We start from the raw sequence: 24,476 nt of genomic DNA on the forward strand, positions 1-24,476 counted from the left end.
TGTGTGTGTGTGTGTGTGTGTGTGTGTGTGTGTGTGTGTGTGTGTGTGTTTGAGGAGGTATACAGGGAAAGCTGAGTCAGGCTCACCATGTTAGTGGGAGGTCCTGTATCATCAAACCACCATGTATAATTAAAGAGCAGCAGAAATTTTGTGTTGATGGGGAGCACAAATCCAGTGACACTTGTAAGAAGAGATTCTTTCTTCTTGTCTATTTTAATACTTGTTTGGCAGCCATTGCTATCAAACAAATATCACAAGACTGTGTTGTGCTTTGTCTTTTCACTTTTCTTCCTGATCAAACAATCCCTCTTACAGTGTTTGTCCTTAAGTTGCCATTATATTAATAAACAGAGCTTTCATTTTCAATATATTTAAAACACTCTGTCTCTTTGTTAATGCATTTTAAAAGAAAAGAATAGCAGCTCTAAAAGTAGAAGACAGGATAGTGTCTAACTGTACTGTACAGAAACAGGATCATTCACGGTCATTGGCTGTCAAATACTTGGCTATGGAGAGACAGACTGGCAGACACAGATGGATTTCACTTGACCCTCTGTCATTTAAATGCAGTGTCAGACTATTCTTCCTCATGACAAAGCACTTACAGTTACTATAATTCTAATGGTAGCTACTTATATTTACAAACAGGACAGTAATGAATTGTAGTTAATTAAAAACTTTTAGCATTCACAGCTGCACCTGCTCCCTTTTTATTTGGTTGGCATTCACACATGTTTGACGTTCATGAAGCAGAACAGTTGAGAGAAATTAAGAATGATAATTAAATTTAGAAATGGTGAAAGAGAGTGCATGTTTATAGAAAGAGTGGACACAGAGACATATTTACATTGAGAATATAAAGATTATATAAAAAATAAAGCCTATTTCAAAAAAAGTTAAAGAATATTTATCATTAAATTTTACATGATTTATTGGATGCTTTTTATATAAACCTTTCAACTGCTAAATTTACACTACCATTCAAAGGATTGGTGCCAGTAAGATTTTTTTTTTATTTGAATAATTTGAAATATTATTTCAATTTAAAATAACTGTGTGTGTATGTGTGTGTTAAAATTTATATTTTTATTTAATGCATCCTTGCTGCACAAAAGTATTAATTTCTAAACCCCCAAAAATGTTTAAGCTACAGTCTATGTTTTCCAAATGTTTTATTTAGTTAATATACTAAATAAGCACATTGTGAATTTATCACCAAATGGACAAATTTTCCATCCTTCAATTTTTCATCTGGTGAAGACTGAAAATTCTAAAAAAAGAAATGCAAAAGCAATGTAATGTGTTCAAGACGGTTGCAGATCTTAAGTAATGGGCTCATTATAAAGCAACTTTAAGTTTAACTAAATATTCCTTTTAAAGGGGTCATGCGATGTTGCTAAAAAAGAACATTATGTTGTGTATTTGGTGCAATTCAATATGTTTAGGCAGTTTAAGGTTCAAACACATTATTTTCCACATACTGTATTGTTTCTCTTTTATGCCCCACCTTTCTGAAATGCGTAGATTTTTACAAAGCTCATTGTTCTGAAAAGCGAGGTGTACGCTGATTGGCCAGCTATCCAGTGCATTATGATTGGCCGAATTCCTCAAGCATGTGATGGAAATTGTATGCCCCTTACATACTGTGATGCTGTGAAAAATGAGGCATTTGTGGCATCCAGTGGGGACATAATTACTGATTATAATGACTTAAACTGTCTTTTTACGTGTTGCGTTGTGTATTGCACCGGGTAAACATAAGACCCATGACTGCATTTGCGATTGGAGAAACGACAAACAACAAGCACTACTCTACACTGCTCCAAACTCACGTTTGAATCGTTGGTTGCAAATTCTTTAAATTTGCAAATGTACTTACAGATTGTGAGTCAGTCTGTCCTTGCAAAGTTGGAATTGCCCTACTTTATAGAAACAGACACCGGCATTGTAGGCGTCTCTTCCAGGAAACAGTCCTCATCCTCTGTAAAACGCACTGCACACATCTGAATATTTGGGTTGAAATGTTCTGGAACAGAGTTGTAAATGCAACTTAAACACTGATTTCTAGTTGTGTCCTCTTTTGGAAGACTAAACAAAGTAGTTTCGCTTTCACAACGAAAGACACTGTGTCTCCACAACATGGCAGCGGTGGCAACAGCAAGAATAAACGTTACACCAATTTTCTTTGCATGAACATTTGGCCGGCATTATGCAAATCTTCACACACAGTGACGTAGACATGTGGGGGCATGTTAGAACGAGCCATTTTAGGTAGGTGTGGTTGACTCTTAACTTTTATAAAGAATATCTCTTTGGATTTGAGACTTTAGTCTTTGCAACTTTACAGATCTTCTTTATGCACTAAGAGCTTGTAACACTCCAAAGAGAAAGGAAAGAAAATTAAATCACATCATATGACCCCTTTAATTATTTTTTCAATAATTTTTCAATGTGTACAGAACAACTTCATACTTTGATTTTTTTAAACCACTTAAATAACGGCTGTGGTGTTCCTATAATGAAAATCCCATTAAGTAATTTGTACTACATACACTGCAAACAGAATTTACTATCTCTTGTGGATATTATAGAGTGTGCAGTGTAAATATACATTAGGCCCTATCAGAAATAGACATGTTAAGGCGAATGAGAATGTTCCACTCTGGCTGTTTGACTGGTGTTTGCTTACACGGCTGTGTGAATGGTAACACCCTGCCGACTACACCAGTCTACTTCAAACATCTGGGGAAATTCTAACCCCCATCACACACACAGACACTTAAGCTGATCCTGCAAATAGCTTGCTGGTTGCTGAGCTGGCAGACATTTTTTTCATGTTCTCTTTGACTATGAGGGGCAGCCATTTTGCCCCCTGGTGTAAGAATCAGATTTATGATGTTCATTATGGTTGCTACTATTCCGCTCATGCAGGCAAAGCAGTAAAACAACCCAATGAAGCGCTGGACGAGTCTTCCGCGCTGCACACACATCTGCAGATCGTCTTTTTTATGAGCCCCCGTGCCAAGTTTCCAGGACAGACTGTGATCTATCAACATTCATTCCCACCAAAGCCAAGAACAGAGTGGGAAAGAGACTCTCTGTGTGAGAGACTCAGCGCGAGGAGAAAGAAAGTGAGAGGCCGAGAGGAAGATCGAGAGGACAAGCCAAAGCACTTTTTGTTTTGATTCTGGCTCATGAATTAGAGTTTTCACACACACAGCCAGACTCCCTCCACTGAATCCGTCCATACAGAAAGAGATTATTATCTAGGCCTCCCGACGCTGTGTTCTTTCCCCCTGCCACTTATTATACACATGTGAAAAAGCCAAAAACTTGGCTAAAAGCCCCAATTTTCCTTAAAGCAGACAGTAGGAGACCATAACTTTAAAGAGATAATTCAACCAAGAATTAAATATCATTTAATCATCCAAACCATATAAAAAAAAATTACATTGGGAATGTAAATATTAAATAAAAATATGACTATTTTCATTTATTATTCAATTTTTTTATAAGATTACTTGTTTTTGAACCTAGTGGAATATTTTCTAGGTAAAGCACCACATCCAACAATTTTAGCATACATCCCAGTATTATTTATCCAATTGTAACAAAAGGAAAAATATTAAAACATTAGGACATGAAACATTGTTTTACGGAGCCTTAACCTGACTGTATATAAATATATACAGATCCATTGAGAATTATTAAACAGAGCAAAACACAAATTTAAAAAGTAAATAAAAACATTATGAATTTGTTGAATGTGGTGATCTGTAGCCAGCACAACATGACCAGTAAACAGTTCCTCTGTCAGAGTGAGTGTTCGAATGTGTTTGAATGTCTACATAAACACCACTGATCACTGCAAACTTATATAAGAAATACACTTCTTCAGTGAGTGTCCATTATAAAAAAACCTGCCAGACATGTGACCATACTGAAATACGTTTGTGTGAAAACCTATCAGAGAGCACACACACACGGTTTGTTTATTTGCACACTAATAACAACGAAACTTGCGTGTGTCTAATAATGCACGACTCCTGTATGTCACTGTAATCGAGTTTACCTCCATTACAATCGTCATCCATCAAAACTTTACTGGTAAGATACTGGTTAGTAGATACAGACAGTCATGACTTCAGCTTAAAGTTAATTAAAAGAGGGATGTTTGTTCCAACCAGTCACTGCACAAGTTAGGTTTATGTATGATGACGAAAGAAAGTTAGTGCTAACCCTTGTCCTCCCTGCTATGGGGGCCCTAAAGGGACATGGTGGTGGTAAAAATATTAAAGGGAGGAAAAATACTTTTAAAATCATTTGCATTCTCTCGCAAAATGTTTGTGTTCCCCCGAAAAATTTTGCATTCACTTGCAAAACTTTTGCACTCTCGCGCAAAGATATTTGCGTTCCCTTGCAACCATTTGCATTCTCTATCAAGGATAACTGTATGACCTTTTGAGAATTCACTCTACATTGTGAAACATTCGCTGTGAGGAACTCCTCCCCTTCTCAGAAAATCCTGAAACCGTATTGGATACTGCCAGTACTATAAACTATCCTATTGTTGCTTATTATGCAAATCGCATACAAATACTGACAAGCCTGCAGGTAGTATATAATGCGGTGAGAGCGACAATTTCCTCAGAAGCTTCATGCTGCCATCGTCAAAGACACACCAGAAGATACGACAGCTTCTGACACACATTTTGAGGATTCGGAGCAGCATCGAGGCCCACAGGAACGAGGCCCACTGCCGACAGCAAACCGCTGGTGGGCCCTCCCGGCAAAGGGCGAGTCATCAACGACATCCTCTGCCGTTGCCCCTTTTGCCATTCCTTTTTTTACTGACGAGAGCCTTTTCAAGCTCCTGCAGTCCCTGTACAGCAGCAACATGGACGCAGACACCACAAATGCACTATGCTCAAGCATTGGCCTAACCCATTGGTAGATCCACGGAGTTCATGGTAGTCCTTCACAGGTACCTATGTCTGACCCTTGCTGATCTGAAGGATTCTGACTGTTTGGTGCTCCTCAATGCTCCAGCCTCTTTGGTGACGCCGTGGAGTCAGCTATAGTGCGCTTCTCTGAGGTGCAAAAGCATGCAAAGCAGCCCGCCATTTCCTTGATATGAGCTGGATGTTTGCCCCAAGCAGTGGATGGGACCCGGAAAGAGATTTCACAGACAGAGGTGTCTTGCCACGAGCCATTTCCCCATCAGGGACGGGGCAGGGCGCCAGTCTATGAACATCGCTGCCAGCAATGGAAGAGATTTGGACGCTGTGTCAGTCCCTAGACACATGGAGAGCTATTCCAGGCATTCCACACTGGGTGCTGAGCAAAACAGAACACAGGTATTCCCTCCACTTCAGACGTAAACCACCCTATTTCAACGGCATGGTTCTGTCACAGATATTACTTCAAAATGCCCCAGTCTTGAGACACAAAAGGAGCGATAGAGCTAGTCCCTCCGAGCAAACTGGAATGCGAGTTTTACAGGCGATATATTTGCCCAAGAGAGATGAGGGACTCTGTCCTATCCTGGAACTGGAACACATCATCAGAGCACTTCACAAGTGCACATTCAGGATGACAACAGTAAAGCAAATCCTGGCACAAATCTGTCCCAGGGACTGGTTTGCATCCATAGAGCTGAAAGATGCATACTTCTATATTCAGGTAGCACCATGCCACAAACACTTTCTGAGGTTCGATTTCGAGGCCACAGCATACCAGTAGTCAGTCCTCCAATTCAGGCTGGCTTTAGCTCTGTGCACATTCTCGAAGTGCATAGTTGTGGCGCTTTCCCCTCTCAGAGTGAACCGTATGTGTATTCTAAACTATCTGGACAATTGGTTGATTTTAGCCCATTAACAAGATGTGCTTTCAGACACACTGCTTCGCCATCCAAGTTCAAAATAAAAATCTATGAACCATGCATGGTAAACGTATGGAGCTGTATGAACCACTAAAAGTTGTAATGTAAACAGGAAGTGTTTGTCTGAACTCAGCTGGTTTTTCAGAGAGAGTGCAAATATTCTTGCGAGGGTACGCACATTTTTGTAAGCGAATGCAATTATATTTGCATATATTATATTAAGAGAATGCAAAAGTTTCGCGAAGGAATGCAAATATCTATGTGAGAGTATGTAAAAGTTTTGCAAGCGAACGCAAAGTTTCTTGGGGAAATGCAAAGTTTTCTGAGAGAAAGCAAAAGATTGTGACTCCAATATTTAAGCTACAGACTTTGATTCCATTCAGTTGGAAGATATCTAACATGTTTGATATTTTCACGTCTACTAGCAACGAGGCACACATTTCTTTCAGTTTGTTGTGATTGGAACAACTTTAAAGTCTAGTAGTGTAGGACACTCAGTAATTTAGTATATGATGGCCAGTTTTTCCTCTGTGACTTACAAAGTCGGTAAGTGTATGATGCCCAGTATTTTAAAATCTGTTCAGATTTTATAAGTTGTGTAGTGTACTCCAGCCTTAAATGATGACAGAATTTTCATTTCTGGGTGAACTGTCTCTTTAAGTAAATCTTCTGCCACTGTAAGAAAACAAGAAATAATGCTTGTGATGAAAAAAGCTAGCTAGACCCAATCATGGCAGGAAAGGAGGAAGTGCATGAACTTAAGGATGAAGAGCAGTAAAGAGCAGTAAATGAGAAGCAGATTATGGGCAGTTACTAGCAGGAAGCATCAGTTTCCTCCCTCACTATAGTGGTGGACTCCCATGGAGAGGATAAAGGTCTGGAGTGTGTTTGTGTGTGGTTGTGTGATTGCTTCCGTTTCACTGCGGTTCAGTGCTGTCCCCCTCCTCTTTGCTTCGTGGCAGTCTGTGCGCTGTGATGGTGAGGGGGTTAAACTTGTCTCCCAAACATAAATCTTACCAGCTACACATAAATATGCAACCCATGCTCATTGGAGAAATGTGCCTGTGGTGACATTTCTAAAAAGTATTACATCGCTTCTTGCTTGTTTTTCAACACTTTCAAAGTGAAATATCCAGTGAGTGGCGGCAAAAGCACGTTATGTTTAGTCCAACACTGATGAAGGTGAATCTGGCAATGTTTTGTATTATTGGTAGTTGTACGTATCACAGCAGTTTGCAAATTAAATGTCCAGTGAGTTGCACTAAAAAGTTAATACTCCTAGCTCCTTCATGTTTTGAAAATGACATACCACCTGCAGTAAACCTGACCCTAACCAACAGTCTTAATAAATTCACACAAGATAAAATATGAACAATGCCATTTTAGCTATTTTAAGTCTTTGAGTTCTTTTATCATGACATCTGTTTCAGAGTACTCCACATTACAAAACCTTGTACAAAACTTTTCTCAGGTGAGCTATTGACCTTGACAGCCGCCCTCCCTTTGGCATTCAGCAAAATCACATCAATCAGGTCACATGATCACTGAGGAGTATGCGATCCCTCCTTCCCCAGGAAAGACCTGTGCTTAAGAGCCCTGACCTGCCAGGAGCTCAAACCCCAGGTTATCTACACCACATTTATCTACTGTACTCCACATCGTGCTAATCCCCTTCTATGATGAAATATTAAATGATGTTGTTTATATCATTCTGAAATGGAAACCTGTGAAAGCTGTTGTCATCGTTTCAACTAGAGTCAGTCTCAGTCTGTCCCGAGCCAAAGGCTGGATGTGGACTATGCCTGATGCATGTTTATACCACAACAGAGAAAAGGAAATTTGACTGAACAGCTTGAATATCAATTCACTAAAACAATGTTAAAATCAGCGTTGAATGAGTGTGATGCAGCATCTGACCTACATCCAAGACACCAGCTCTACATAACTTTACAGTCATCCATAATTTATACAAACTGCAAATAACTGGTCAGGAAAATGAGACAACCAGATATGTAAGTATATAAGAGAATGAGAATTATGCTTAAAATTTGCTGAAAATGTGTAATTTGAATAACAACAAATTACATTTATATTCAAGATGAATTTTTTTATAATGTCTTATCATTGGAGAATAATAGACTGACTGAGAATAGATCAAAAAGAGAACACTGCAAAAGAAATTGAGAACAATAAACAATTTTGAACAATGCATGAGACAAAAAGACATGTATCTGTCTAAAGCAACTACAGTCTACGTTCTGTTCTTTAAGGACACAACCTCAAGTTGAATAATTGTCATTAATACCAATAATAATTAAAAATAAATAAATAAAATGAAAAATAATTGTAACATACATAATTGTATTGATTTGTATTGAGAAACTTGTATGAGATGTATAATGAATAACAGATTCCAAAGCAGTATCAAAAATAAATGTTAAAATAAATTAAAATTAAACATAAAATGAAATAAAATAAAATAAATGTATAAAATGTATGTCACAGTCTACAGCTACAAGGTGGAGTGAATAATAATTGTTGTTATAAAATATGCTGTCTCACTTTCATATAGTCTTGTGACTTCTTAACGTTCCTTTCGTTAATTGTTCTTATGCTTTATGTGCCATCAAACCAGCATCTGAAACAGCCACCCATGAGTCACAACTGGGGTTGGATGAGATCCTCACTGTTTTTACAAGGCACAGAGGAAGGCTCCCAGTTCCGTCAGCTCATTAAAAGCACAACATGCCCACATGAACCCAGAATAATGCAGATCATCACACTCATTCAAACACACTCTTTACCTCAGGCATGCAAGCCACAAAATGAGATTTAAAAAAAATAACATTCCCCAGATGAAGAGAAAAAAGTCCAATCCAGTAATACAATCATAATGAGGCTGGTGGTTTATTTCCTAACAACATTATTTTCATCAGTCGATTCTCCCTGAAGAACTTGACTCTGTCAAATCATTACTAAAGCGCCATGCCATAAATAGCCAAAAACACCCAGCAAGCCTCTCTACAGCTATGAGGCATGTCTTTGTTCCCTCTCATTTATCCATTATTGTCAAGGATTTATAACATCCGCTTGTGAACATACTGTTCAAAACTCACCAGAGATGAATAATGTAGTTATGTTTAATTATTTCCTAATAACATCTAACCAATTCAAAAAGGCTTTTGTCTTATATGCACACGCATATGAACATTGACACAAAGGCATTCTTACAATCATTGTTTGCAGGATGAGAGCATTAAATCTAGAGGGTCTGGCTCTGTACCTTCTATAATCCTTGGTTAGATGTGTATCATTATAATGGATGCCCCGTCTCTTAAAGTGACCACGCCTAATTTACTAGCTCTGCTGTCAGTGTCTTTAATGTATGAAAATGAAAGTAAATCACTCACTGCTCTTGATTGAATTACTTTGTAGTTTTAACAAGAATTTATCCACAGTCAAACCAAAAGTCAGATATAATTGATTATATAGTTTTACTGGTGGGTGCAGGACACTAGTTCATTTATGTAAGTGAGTATAGCAAAATACAGAGATCTGTGAAATATTTTACCCAAAAATTCTTCATACTGTAGACAACCAGTGAAATTGATAAATATATATATATATATATTAAATTAGGAACCTGACCATGCTTTGCTTAATTGTTTATTTCATTAATTGCTGATGCAAACTTGTCACACCACAGACTGAACAAAATTAAGCATTGCTTGGTAACTGTTCAACAAAGTATGGATAGTTGTGTAAATATTGTCATACTGACAGTTGTCTGAAGTTTTGGTTGATTCCATTACATATCTTTCTATCAAAGTTATCTAACATTATCAAGAGGAATTTGTTCTGACACAGTTTAACTCTGAGTTCTTGTCATATTTTATTACCAATTTCTAAACTATAACAAATAAACTGTGATAATGTGAGAAATGTTGAGGGTGTCTGAACACATTTTGGTTTGACTGTGTATTTTATTTTACAGTGCCATTTTACATTATTTTATGGACACCTACAAACTAAAAAAAAAAACGTAACCATTGTGTGTGACAAATAAATAAATAGTACGAACATACAGTAAATATTAAACCATTTCAGACAGGGCCCACTGTACAACCTGCACCAGGGCCCCTCTAACCCCAGCTACGGCCCTGGGTTAAGGTACCAAGACGGAGCAATGCACTGTGTGTACTGTAAGAAATAAAACAAGAAGGCATGTGGTTTAAAAGATGGCAAGTAAAATAAAAAGCACATCTGTATGCAATACAGTTTCATTATTATCCAGAGCGGCTTACTATAAAAAATTTGTGCGACCAAATTTTGTTTTGCGCCAGTAACTGAAAAACTTAGTCGCGCAAGTGCCACCAGTGGAAAAGATTAGTGTAGTTCCCTGTTGACTGCTCTTCACTCACTTAGCACACACATCATTTGGATTCAAATTAAATCCTGAATACAAAACAAACAAAATTATAATGGCATTCACTATAAACAACAGATTTATTTAAAGTGAAAGTGAAACTAGTATCTTGTGTGAAATGTGCTTTACATGTGCTAGGTTTCTGTACCAAATATATATAAAAATAATAATAATTACAAATGTTTTGAAAATACAGGTATCGGTATTAGTATCGGCAAGTGCCAAATAAAAAGTATTGTATCTGACACGTTCTGGAAAAAGTGGTATCGGTACATACTTACAGTTATCTTTCTCTCTCCCATAGTTTTTTATCCTATGCATTACCCTCATAATGGGATATACATATTCCTGCACCCTCAATCATACACACACACAAACACGCTCTCACACATCCCTGATCATGCCTACCTCTTGTGTTGGTTGCCATATCCGCCACCTTCTGAAAGGCATCCAGAAATGCCACTGCTGATAAAACTGTGGTTCTGAAACACAAAACCAATGGAATAAATTGATGACAATTGTCTTTTCTCAGCATTCAATAAAACCTTCCTCACTTGACAGGTGCGGATGTGAGCTGGAGACTGAGCTTACCGGAGTTGAGAGTGCAGCTTGGTGGCCTTGGCACTGAAGTCTTCCCAGACAGGATAAGAACACTGCAGAAGAACAAAGACACAAGGTGAGCTGTGAATGTGCACTTTGTGTGTTCAATGAACAAAGCAGTAAATTTGCCATTTTTAGGTTCAGTGCATTGCTTATACACAATCGTTAGAAATTTAGAAGCGGTAAGATTGTTTAAATGTTTTTGTCTCTTATGCTCACCAAGGCTGAATTTAAATGATCAAAAATGCAGTAAAATAGTGATATTATAAAATAATATTGTTTTTACAGTTTTCAAAAAAAAAAATTCTTCAGTGTCACATGAAGATCTGTGATACATTTGAATGACTCTTTGGCAAACAGAAAGAGCAGCATTAACTTGAAATAGAGACGTTTTGTAACATTATAAATGTCTTTAATGTCACTTTTCATCAATTGAATGTCCCTTTGCTGTGCTATCATTAAGAATAAAAATAGAGGTCAATGTGAATATATTTAATGAAGTATGTGTAGTAGTTGCAGCAGGACTTTAACAATAGTTAAAAAAAATGTAGTCATGCACGCAGTCCTTGTACGCAAACATTGTGTGTGTGTGTGTGTGTGTGTGTGTGTGTGTGTGTGTGTGTGTGTGTGTGTGTGTGTGTGTGGATATGATAATTTGAGGGGATGTGGTTTGTCCCGGGGCAGAAATAGTTGTGTCGTTCAGCGATAAGGGGACAAGCCATGTACATTTCTGCCCAGTTACCACGGAAACGCAGCAGAGAAGTATTCTGTGTGAAGTCTGCTTTACAAAAGGCCACGGGCTAAATGCCATATCACAGTAGCCAAGCAGAAACTAACAAGCATGACGTCTAGTACACACGATCCTGTGACTGTCATCCAAAGCCGTAACAGTGTTTTTCTCTCTCAGAATCACTTCAATAAGGTTCTTGCTTCTAAAACGTTCAAAATATTTTTTTTTTTATTCACATTTTTCTGATTCTACATGTAATCCTTGCATTTTTTCAGTTTGGGACTGAGATTTAGCACTTTAATTTAGTAAGACATTCTTCTAAATTTTGCAAAACATCATCATAATAACAAATATATGGTTTTTGGACGTGATTTTAAGGTGTGTTTTTTTGCCATGACAAAATGTTCACTTATAAATTAGTTTCATGCTGCAACAACTACATTAATTTTATTCAAATTACTGAATCAACCCAAATATATTAGTTAAGTTATAAGTTAAGTTTAGTTATAAGTTTTATGGTATGATCAGGTAGAAACAGTTCTTTCTAGTAACAATTGCACATTGCCACCTTTTACAGTGTGGTATAAGGTACTGTAATCTTCATCCAAAATATTAGCAATCATGAAATATTACCTTGTTAGGTCAATGTTACGTATGTTTTTGAGACATTTAACCCAATAATCTCCTACTATTATCAATCATCACTGAACACCAAGGTTTTTTTTGTAAACAAAAACTGAAACTAAGACTAAAACTATCAGTTAAAAAACATTTTTGTTAACTGAAATAAAATGTAAAATTCATAATAATGAAAAACTAAAACTAAATGAAACTAGCAACAGTTATTGAAAAACGAACTGAAACAAAATAACAATTATCAAAAATAAGTATTTGTTTTCGTAATTAATAAGCTCTCATCCCGTGGTGGAAAATCTGACGTGGTTTAGTTTAAAACCAAACAGGCTGTATAATACATTTACCTGTAGATGGTGCTTTATGCATGTAATGTTAGTGAGGCTGACAGCAACATCACTTAACCCTTAACTGTCACTCACATTTTTGAACATAGACTTTATAGTGCACGATTCAAACTTAAATTTTAATAATTCATGAATGAAAACATTTTGTAATATGATCTTGATGTTACATTTACATGGTAATGAAATGTCTGATTTTAAAATGGGTTTTAAAGGATAAATTTTGAGATTTTAAGTTTTCAGTTGATATATAATTTCTGATGATTTCTAAAATGTGATAGAGAAAAAGGCAACAAAGAAGTCTTTTTTTTAAACAAAGGTCAGAACTCCTGTTATAATGTAGATTTTTGAGGGTGCACTCTTGTCATAAATTAATCTATTACTTTTCCTACATAATTTTTAACATATATATATTTGGGAGTCTTAGCCCTTTCCAATGATATATAGTTTGTCAAGATTAGATTAGATTTAACTGTAATATAGTGAAGTAAATCTGGGCTTCCCGTATACGGGACAGGGTGACAGTTAAAGTGTTAACTGATAAATATGACAGACATGAATGATGGCAGGGGTAGGTAACGACAGAGCCCTGTTTGGGACTATTTCGAATTTTATTCCGAAACAGGAAAAAGCAAATGCATTGTCACGCTGAATAATAAATTAAATTAAATTAAATTTATGCATTTAGCAGACGATTTTATCCAGAGCAACTTACAGTGCATTCAGGCTGTCAATTTTTACCTATCATGTGTTCCCGGGGAATCGAACCCCCAACCTTGCAATGCTCTACCACTTGAGCTACAGGAACACATAGTAATAATAATACATTCAACACATATACACACAAACTCAAAAAGATTTAATCTTTAATATGTTTGTTCATATGCATGTTCATTATGCATTATGTAAATTTAAGGGGCATTTGTTTGGTTCTTTTTTGCATCTCAAATTATTATCAAGAGTTAACTGTAAACTGAGCAAACATTACATTTTGCTGAAAATAAATGTCTTGCTTTGCTTTCTTTTGTCTACACTGGAAGTGTTCTGTTAGCTGCTAAACTATAATTACTAAAACTATAACTGAAACTAAATCAAATAAAAAATAATAGAAATGTGTTTGCAAAATAAAAACTTAACTAAAACGAACAAAACCATTCATGAAACTAACTAGAACTAAACTTAAATTTAAAGCAAAATTGAAAATGATATTAAAATAAAAAGTAATTTAAAAAAGCAAAACTATAATAACCTTGCTGAACACACTTAACATTATTTTGTGATCTCACTATCACCGTTGCATCTCCAATTCCAGCTCTTCTTAGAGTATCCCATGTACCTGCGGCACTGTTGGTGAAGCACCTTTTGGCCACAGCCATCTTTGTTAGCTTCTTAAGACCGCTAAGCTCACCTGAGCTTTGAGCAGGGCAGATTCAGACTGTTGTGTGTCAAGGGGTGAAATTAGCCGCACTTCAGAGCATAGCTGGAGGTCAAGATTGTACTCAGCAACTGGAAAAAGACCCCTCCCTTTCCTCATACACCAAAACACTGCCCAAAATACCCCCCTGTGCCTGCTCTCAACTTGCCCCAGAGTCAAAAGAAGCAAGAACGATTTTGAAATAGAGAGAAAAGGAATGGACACATGGAGGCCAGCAAAATGCATAGCCTAACACGCTTTTGGATGGGATTTGCTTCATATATGATGTCAGAGTTACTATTTTTATGCAGAATGTCTGTCATTTCATTTACTGAATCAAACAGAATGGGGATGTCTAAATTTTACTGAGACGGGAGAGTCTGGTGTCTGGATGAAGAATAAGGAATAGTGAGGTTAGATGCCCTTGAAACACTAGTGAAATAAATAGTTAAATAAATAAGTAGCCTTTTTTAATATTTTTTTTTTTATTATTATAACATGGGATGGCAGCAGAACAGCTATTTTACCCCAAAATCTGGCAAAAAAAAAAATAAGCCTTGACATAATTCAGCCTTTTTTATGTTATGTAGTTAAGGTCAAAATAAATGAACACTGTAAAACATTATCATAATTTCTTATGCTAAAAAAGAAAATGCTTCAGTAAACATCTGACAATAGTTGACAATAAATTCCCTTAATACAGTGGTAAATAAAATCTATAACACATCTCATGTCATTTTACAGTAATTTTCTGTTACATTTAGAGTTTTTGAAAGTGGAAAAGAAGTAATCAAATGTACATTTTTTATTGGGGTTTGATGTTATTTATACATCATTTTAGTGTCATGTATGTTGACATAATGGCATTTTGCATTTTTTTCTGCATGACACTGTTCACGCTCGTAACCGCGACAACAGCTGGCAGTTTTTTACCATAAATTTCCTGGAATTTTTAAAGTTTGGAGTATGGTGTATTAAAAATAAATAAAAAAATGTTAATGTAATAATTCTATTCTAATTTAATTCTATTCAGACAAGATTTCTCTGAGGTCCCCTGAATTAGCTGACAAACAGTAATGTAGGTTAAATTTTCTCCATATATATATATATTATTATTATTATTATTTTTTGTGGTAAAAAAAAAAAAAAAAAAAAAAACCTTTTTCTTTCAGATGAGATTAAAATAAAAAACTATGTCTGTCAAACAGAGAAATAAAAGAAAGAAAGAAAGAAAGAAAGAAAGAAAGAAAGAAAGATCTCCTTCAATCCAGCATCTCAACCTTCTTGTTTGATGTCTGCTAATTTTGCCTGAATCTAAACACGTTACTCCTGGGAGACCCATGAATTGTTTGAAGTGCCCTAGTCTGCTGCTCAGGACCGAGGTTTATCATCTTCTGAGGGCTTGTAGGAGAGAGATAAGTCACAAGACCCGCCCCCATCATCTATCTCCTGATATTAGCATATTCACTAGGCTAATCCAATAGCAGGGCAGCAACAACTCCAATTATGCTAATATTGTTAGCTGGCTCATTTTCACTAAAGTTATTTCCCATATTTCTATCCCTTTCTTTATTCAATCTCGTACTTGACTTGATCCACAAACAACTGGATAAGTACCTCTCCCCACCATTTGAGGAGCAAACATGATCAGATGGGCCTTGTAAAAGAAGCAGGCTATTTTCATTTTTTTGCCAAACCATGTGGAATTTTAATAAGGCCAAAAAAAACACACACACAAAAAAAACAACTAGAATTCTGGTGGATGATAAAAGCTAAAATTTCATGCATTCTATAGCAGTAGCGCAGTATAGTGATACTACAAAATCTGCGAGCATTTCCATAGTCTCAGCCTCAGATTTCACGCCCATGAACTGTCAGCTAAACGTCTGATGCATATGGAACACAAAAGTGGAAACACTTCAGGAGTGCCGAAGTCATCATCAGATTGGTTGTATTCTACAGGATTTCCGCGAGATGTTTCGCATTCTTTAATGTTCCGCCTTGAAACAAAGATACCGTGGCGCCAAACCCCCTCACGAAAGAAGAAAGCGGTCGTGTTTACAACTGTGATGAGGAGCGCTTATCAGGATGAACTAAACAAACACTGGATTTTCAAAAGTATGTGAAATATTTAAAGTTTGCGGCATGGAATCTTTAAAATATTTTGCACACCAGTCTGTTATTGGGGCAACATTTCCACGCCCCAAAACGTGATGATGAACAAAACGAACTGTGATTTTTTTTTTGTAATCTTCAAATTTTTTTGATTTTTTGATTTTTCTCGCGTAGCTGTGGTAATGCTACGCGAGACTAGCATTACCACAGCTGGCAGCTGCTGGAGGATTTAGCATTTGGGTCAATGACAGTGTCCGAGATTAAATTTTAAATCTATTAAAAATGTATTGCATGTACCAACTACCTAATGGTTGTATTCATGCTGGATACATACAGTATAGTTTTTAAAAACTCTTATACCATTATTAATTTCAAAAGAAATGTAAACAAGAAATGTAAAAAAGTAGCAATATTTTTTTTGTCATGATCTCTTCCTGCTAATTATTTTCTATGTATTTAAAATATGTATTTAAGTTCAGCATGCAGATTTATCATTATTTATTCATTCATAAATTTCATTACATTTTGGACAACAGGGGTTGGATGAGGCATTTTCTCCTGATATTCTCCTGAAATTACACTTTAAGTTTGGATTGTACAGATAAGAGCAATACATCAATCGAATCTGTAAAGGGTCTACTTTTTTGTATACAGATATAACAACAACAAAACTTGTGCATTTATAAAATAAAGATAACAAAAAAGGTGTCCTGTCTGCAGCCTTTGTCTGCGCTGATCTTCATTTACAAACGCGTCATTAAAATGAACAGTAACTCAGTGAATACTCAATGAAGAGACAAGAGAGATATAGCTATAGAATATGGAAGCATATGGGTAGCAATATTCAATTTCAAAGCTGAAACGCTTCTTTCATCTGATTGGTTGAAGTTACATATGCTTCCATAATAGAAAGCCTGACATGTCTACTTTTAAACTAAACAAGTGCTACCGAAAACAAATATTCGGTGATAAAGTAATCCATATGAAAACAATGCGATGTCCATTTTTCACGTCTCCCTTTATTAGGCCATCCTTAAAAAATATTTTGGTTTGCAGTAACAGTAATTTAAAAAAAAAAAGGGTCGGTAGGTCGGTCTATATTTTTCACGTTTCAATGTAAAAAATAAAGGAAAATTTTGGTGATAAGGATAACATAGGTATGAATTTAAACAAATTAGCATATCGTGATGTCTCTGACTGGGTCTGATGCAGGCTATAGACCACAAACAAATTAAAATCTTTGTCAAAAACAATTTTTTGCATGAATTTCAGGTGAGAAGAAAAAAAATTAGGTACTGTTTTGGCGGATCCCCCTCCTCCAGGGGCGGCGTTTCAGTATGGCAGACAGAATAGCCAGATATGTGCCGTGAAAAACGATCCAAAATTCATATCTCTATTATAATTCGTTATTATTATTTTAAATCACATGGTTTTAGAAATATTTAACCAATGATAAGTATTTAAAGTTGTAAAACTTCATTACTCAACAATAATCCAGTTGAAGCCACTAAAAAAAAAGAAAAAAAAAAGAAAAAAGGAGAACATCAATGTGGAGAAGATCTTGTTTACATCAAAACTGAAACCAAGCCGTTCACACAGAACGCATATTTCGCGCATTTCTAGAGGGACACTGCTGGACTCCCGTCTTGCGCAAGAAAGCCGCATGTTTAGAAAGACATGTAAAATTAATGTATTTAATTAAATTTTCTACAAATATCTCGAGACTTTATGTTTGGTTTTTGTTCCCCATCCCACTGTATCTCATGTTTTTAAATGAAAAAAGAAAATTCTGTGCGACTGGTTCTCCGCCCTTTTTTATTTATTTAACAATGCATGCATACATGACGCTGTTTTGTTTATAGTTCTTTAAGCAACTTAATTAATAATAATTGGTTCATAAAAATTATTTTAAATTTGTTGTTTTTTCACAGTCGTGTATTCTAATGCTTTGAATAAACGTGCAGTAATATTTTGCCCGATGCGCTATCTTGAAGCTTTTCTTCACCCTAACTGAAATTATGCATTTTAAATTCGAATACAAATGCGAATTTAGTTTTTCTTTTTTTTTCAGCTATTTTGACAGCCCTAGGTGATTCTAGCCCGAATCTGTATCTGTATGCATGAGACTGTCTGAATACCGGCAGAAATCACATTTCTGTTGTAAAAAGACAAACAGTGTGCAGAAGTATTATTTGCTGTTATGCGGGTGTCCGAAGATGCAGTTGCTGTGTGACGCGTGTTCAAAAAAAAAAAAAGAAAAGTGGACGCGCTCCAAAAACAAAAAAAAAAAAAACCTGGACGCGCTTCGAGAGAAGGTCGTTAAAATCAATTTCCTATTTTCGTTTTCGAAACTTGTGTTGGTTGGTCCAATCGATCCGTGAAATAGATTTTCGAACATAAAGTGACAGTCGACACGGTCACAGTTTTAGACTAGACGGGAGAAGGGATGGGAAAAGATCTGGGCACAGTTTTTCCAGAACTTCGTGCCAAGTTAAAGCGGTGTCGAGCTGTTTTAATGCATTTCTTAGATGTTTTATGGTGCCCGAACCCGTATGACTTTGAACAGTGACCGCAAACATTTAGTTTACTGCAGCCGCAGCCATCATTACCAAGCATGAACCATTGACTCTGACAGTGAATGAGCATATGAGACGAAGGGAACGCACAGGCCACAGTGTGACATCCGTGTAAACATAGATGACGTCACAGGGTTTTTTTGATTAAGGAAGATAGCCCTCGTTTTTATGTATGCCTAAGAAATTTATATATTTACAATACTTACTTAAATATAATTAATATTATTTTATTGATTTTGTATTAGTTGTTTGAAGAGTAAAAAAAAATTGGTCAGTCTTAACGCAAATTTACAATCGGCAAGTCAGTCGGACTAAAAGCAAAAAAAATAAATAAAATTGAGTCGGTCCTAAATTGACAGGGTTGGTGGGTTACGGCAAACAAGAATATTTTTAAGGATGGCCTTATCTTCTAATGTGACCACGCCCCCGCACTGAACGCTCTATTCAGATTATAATGTTTCGCTGAAGCGGGCGGCTTGAATACGCCCATACAACAGAAGACAATGCAGCGAGACTGTTCAAGTTTTTTATTTTACTGTTTGCTTTGCGATGAGAGGAATAAGACATAATCCACCCCCAAAAGATGTGATGTGGATTACCTCAGGATTTGAGATTTGGATTTCCTCAGAAAAAAAGAATGAAGCGCTTTATTCAGCAGAGATCATAAACATGAGTAAGTCTCTTTTTATTTATTTATATATTTGTACTAGTTTTCACATAACGTGTAAAAATTTTACTAGTTAGACTTTTTCCAAACTATAATTCCTGACTAAATGTATATTCAAGAGAAACATTATGAAGTTTCTATAACAATATACACTACTATACCCAGGGGTGCACATAATTTTTTCAGCCTGGTTCTCATAAGAGAACCTGGAGATTTGGTTTGGTCCTCACATTGCATATAGCGTGACCCATTAAATATAACTAAAAAAAAAAATCTTAATAATAGTTATAATTTTATTGCACTTTATTTATTTATTTTTGTTTTTTTAAAATAAAATAATAGTAAATAAACTAAATAATAGTGTGTGATAATATTATTCGTCGTGGCCTAATGGTTAGAGAGTCGGACTCCCAATCGAAAGGTTGTGAGTTCGAGTCCCGGGCCGGCAGGAATTGTGGGTGGGGGGAGTGCATGTACAGTTCTCTCTCCACCTTCAATACCACGACTTAGGTGCCCTTGAGCAAGGCATCGAACCCCCAACTGCTCCCCGGGCGCCGCAGCATAAATGGCTGTGCTCACAGTGTGTGTGTGTGTGTGTGTTCACTGCTCTGTGTGTGTGCACTTCGGATGGGTTAAATGCAGAGCACAAATTCTGAGTATGGGTCACCATACTTGGCTGAATGTCACGTCACTTTCACTTTTTTTTTTTTTAAATAAAAGGCAGTCCTAGTATTAAATACAAATACATATATTTTATAGTAAACTTAAAAATAAAATGTTTGCCTCTTTAAGAAGAATCGCTTTATGTATTCCCCAATTTTAAGTCGCTCTGGATAAAAGCGTCTAAAAATAAATAATTAAAAGCATTTTCATATTCAAACGTAAAATTAGCAGGCTTTTATTTTGGCTGGTTGCCGGCAAGTAAGTATACGCGCTTCCGGATTTAGCGCTGCTTATTAAAGAGCGTCAGTGGATAAATGTCACAGTTTTGCATTGTGCTTTGAAAACAGCATGGCATAGCCTAGATTTATGCTTTCAGGTTGAAAATTAAACTTATACAGTACAGTTTGTGATCTAAAATGGTAATTGTGTTTTAACAGCTGTCAACCATGTCGGTATGCAAATGCGCTGTCAGAACATATTTATATAATGCGTTTTTTTATTTTGGTCCCTCATGCGGACCACTTATGTGCACCCCTGACTATACCATTCAAAAGCTTGATGTAAATAATATAAATGTAACAAATAAATGTAAATTTAACAAACAATGATGTTTTCAATTCATCCCCAAAAAACCTGAAAAAATATTCTCAGCTCTTTTCAATAATGATAATAATAATACTAACAATAAATGTTTTTTTTTTTTTTTTTTTTTTTTTTTTAGACAATCAGATTGTTAAAAGGATTTCTGAAGGATTGTGTGACTTGGAGTAATGATGCAAAAAATTCAGTTTGAAAGTCAGCTTTGATTGTTCCTAATAAACTGTTTAACTACACTTGCAAGTGAATATTAAATTATGTTGTGGGATAATTAAATATATTTTAAATAAACTACAAACATAAAAATATATACATTTATTTTGTCCTTACATTCTTTCTTTTTACTCTTCCCTCTCAGTCACACACCGGACTGAAAGGCTCATTATGCAGCTCATTATGCGGGCCTTTGTCTTCTCAGGTGTAAATCACAATGATATTCATGATAGTTGACACCTACTCTAGGGTGACCATATGCGGCGTTCATATGGGACACGTCCCAGCCAGGATTTTAATATTGCCTAAAATATCCAGGTTTTGGCTATTTGCACTGTGCAGGTTGATCATTATGTAACATTCATGAGAACTGTAAAGAGCAGAGCAGATGGCTCCTTATGCTTTCGAATCGTGTTTGTTCGTTTGACTTGAAGCATTTTATTTTTGGATTTGTGCGCAGCGATGCTTCAAGTCAATCAAACGAACAAACACGTGCGTATATTTGCGTCGCTTTGATCATTCCCTCTAGATCTCACCTTCTCACACGAAGCCCCATCGATTGGTCGATTATGTACAATACCTGCATGCTATAGGTCAAACTGCTCTGGATGTTTTAGGCATTATTAAAATCCTGGCTGGGACGTGTCCCGTATGAACGGCACAAATGGTCACGCTAGCCTAGTTGCATATGACTTTTACCAACAAAAAGTGTCTTAGAAAATTTAAATAAATATACTGTTTTCTCTGAGTGAGTAAACAAGATGATTTTCACATAATTTAGAAAGAAAAATTCTAGGCTACAAGCTCCAGTTCTCAAAAGTCCCGGGAACCAATGTTCTGTATGTGTTTCTTATTCAAGTGATTTAACATTTTTAGTTTTTGGCACTTGCAAAGGTCAGCTCAACATGTTCAGAGAAATACTCCTTGCTCAATTTGAGCTCCATCATTATCAGTGATCCTTAAGCAAATCAACTAACTTCTAAACTTCAAAATTACAGTATGTCTACTATGCAATTCCTCTAAACCAGACTATAAAAGTGACACGTGCAACTAAAATAGGCTAGGTCCAGAGACCCATAGATATCTATGAAATCACCAAAGAAGACTGATTTTACTGGAATTGATCTGGCTTAACAAAGGAAGCCCTCTCTGGCATCATTCTTGCTAATGGTATCCCAAGAAGGAGCCACTGCCTCAGAGCTTATAAACACATTCTGTCAAAGTTCAACTGACTCCTTTTCATTTCTGCTCTGAAAATGAATAGCTCACTGCTTGTTTAATTTCTCTTTTCTTCCCCATTGCTTTCACTGGAGATTTTGAAATACAAAATCAGAGCTGCTCCATTTCTACAGCTGAATCAGTTTAAATGCTGAACAATGGCACCAGCCATTAAACAATAAAGGATATTATATTCTTATTCATATACTTCTCTAGAGTATCACGTTTGTAACTGAAGTCTTTTTATACTCTACTATGTCCAAGCTCAAGTGTGTTCTTTATGGTCTTATTGCTAGAGCTGTGTTTTAACAAAAACATGGCTCTATAGCTGTAGTTAGCTTCTTTGCAAAAATGACATCTTACAGCAATGAGAAACTAAAGACTTGTTGAGTGCTACACAGTCTGAATGTTAACAGTCGTATAATTTTTTATTAAAACTGAGATTCATACTGATCAGTAGCTCATTAAGAAGTTTTTAAGAGGGCCTCCTTGTTAATATTTTCATCAGTACTTGTGAGTTGGGAAGGTTTAATAAGGGTGAATATGTAATTGTTCTATATTTTAATATTTAGCTGGGTATCCATTATACCAGGGGTTAATGTCTACATTCAAGTCTACATTCAAAGGTTCAAATCTGAATTTTCATCAATGACAAAGGTCCAGAACTATTGGTAATTACAAAACTTGCTTTTAATAAACGTATAACAAATCAACATTCATTTTAGGAAAAAATAAGGTGCCTTTTTTCTGGGCTTGGTCTGTGCTATCTGTTGACTCATCCACCGCAAGTGAAAGGCAGGGTACATCTTTGATATCATCAGTTAACTGCTTTACTAAGTCATGGGCAAGTACCTCTGTCCTCCTGGTTGAAGTGTCATTGGACAGTGGAATTCTCTTTAATTTCTCTGAGATCTCCTAACTCTCCTTTCCCTCAAACAAAGCATCTGCTATCTCCACTCAACACTCCTTAACTATCTCTGCATCAGTGAATGGCTTCTTGTATTTGCCTAGTACCCAGGCCACACTGAAAGATGCTTCTGTAGCTCTCTCTTGCTGTGTCACAGCTCCCATAAGCAACTTATTTGTTGATTCATATGAAGACTTCGTAGTTTTGCTGTCCGTACCTCTGTATTTCATGGATATTACCATTCAAAATGACCGAGTTTTGTTTCATAATGCCGTTTGAAATTTCCACTCTTCACAACTCCAACTGTCTCGTTACAAATCAAACAGAATGGCTTCTTGCTCTGTCCAATCATCTTTGAAAACTCAATTTTCTTTGACAACTTTTCTTTTCCTGGACAATGACATCCTCCACACCCATTCAAGCGCATACTGCGGTGAAGTGTCGCGTTGCGCGACTCGCACCCAATTACGTCAAAACTATACACTCACTGGATGTCATGGCAACTGAATCACAGAGAAAACTTTAAATATCTCGCCTTCACTTTAATTTCAAACCATCTCCAGAAAAAACATAAAACACTAAACAAATTATTTTTAAATGCGTTTATCAAAGTAGGAAATCCAGACTTTTAATCCCTTACACACAATTACTGCTGTTGAAATATGAAATGGAGGCGGGTCCGGATTGAATTCCCTCTGGGTCCGGTTCCTTGCTTCGTTATGCTGTTCCCCACTATCAATCTGGATGTTCTTTTAGTAACACTGCATGTAACACCGCAAAGTTTATATTAACAAATATATCTATCTATCTCTACCTTCAATACCACAACTTAGGTGCCCTTGAGCAAGGCACTTAACCCCCAACTGCTCCCCGGGCGCCGCAGCATAAATGGCTGCCCACTGCTCCGGGAGTGTGTTCACAGTGTGTGTGTGTTCACTGCTCTGTGTGTGTGCACTTCGGATGGGTTAAATGCAGAGCACAAATTCTGAGTATGGGTCACCATCCTTGGCTGAATGTCACGTCACTTTCACTTTCAAAGTTGTTAGGGGGTCAAAGAGTTGCACAAAATGAAATGATATCACTAACAGAATGTCTGTTGCGCATCACGTCTCTGACTCTTTGGCAAATCACCAAGCTTGAATTACACTGGCAGACAGGCAGTCAGTTGTTGTCAGATTGAACAGTGAGATTGTATGCTTCATAATTTATGAGCAAACTCAAAGCAGCTTACTTATGCTAACATACTAATACAAACAAATTATAACACTTTGATGCTTTTTCAGCTGAATGGGATATGTTCCATTTAATTTTTTCCCCTCAGCAATGATTAATGAAGCCTCTGTGACAGACTATGAGATATGCTCTTGTCTTGATAAAATAATCTCTGCTCTGCTGTCACCTCCTCCAAATCTACAACCAGCAGATAAATGGGATGAATGGGGGAATGGAGGAATGCACACATTCAGAGAATGGACATCAAGGGGCTAGTGGA

General features: G+C 36.4%; 1 protein-coding gene across 4 annotated transcripts in view; it reads right to left on the reverse strand.

Moving 5' to 3' along the window:
• The window catches only part of LOC132108020 (protein MTSS 2-like), a 78,035-nt gene that overhangs the window by 42,137 nt on the left and 11,422 nt on the right, over positions 1-24,476 (reverse strand). For all 4 annotated transcript variants that reach the window (XM_059514464.1, XM_059514473.1, XM_059514482.1 and 1 more), the window contains exons 2-3: positions 10,899-10,960; positions 10,716-10,789 (exon numbers count right to left, since the gene is read on the reverse strand). In XM_059514464.1, coding sequence (XP_059370447.1) covers positions 10,716-10,789; positions 10,899-10,960 — 136 coding nt within the window. The remainder of the gene's footprint in view (positions 1-10,715; positions 10,790-10,898; positions 10,961-24,476) is intronic.

This window comes from Carassius carassius, chromosome 2 (assembly GCF_963082965.1).
Source record: "Carassius carassius chromosome 2, fCarCar2.1, whole genome shotgun sequence".
NCBI classification, from domain to species: Eukaryota; Metazoa; Chordata; class Actinopteri; order Cypriniformes; family Cyprinidae; genus Carassius; species Carassius carassius.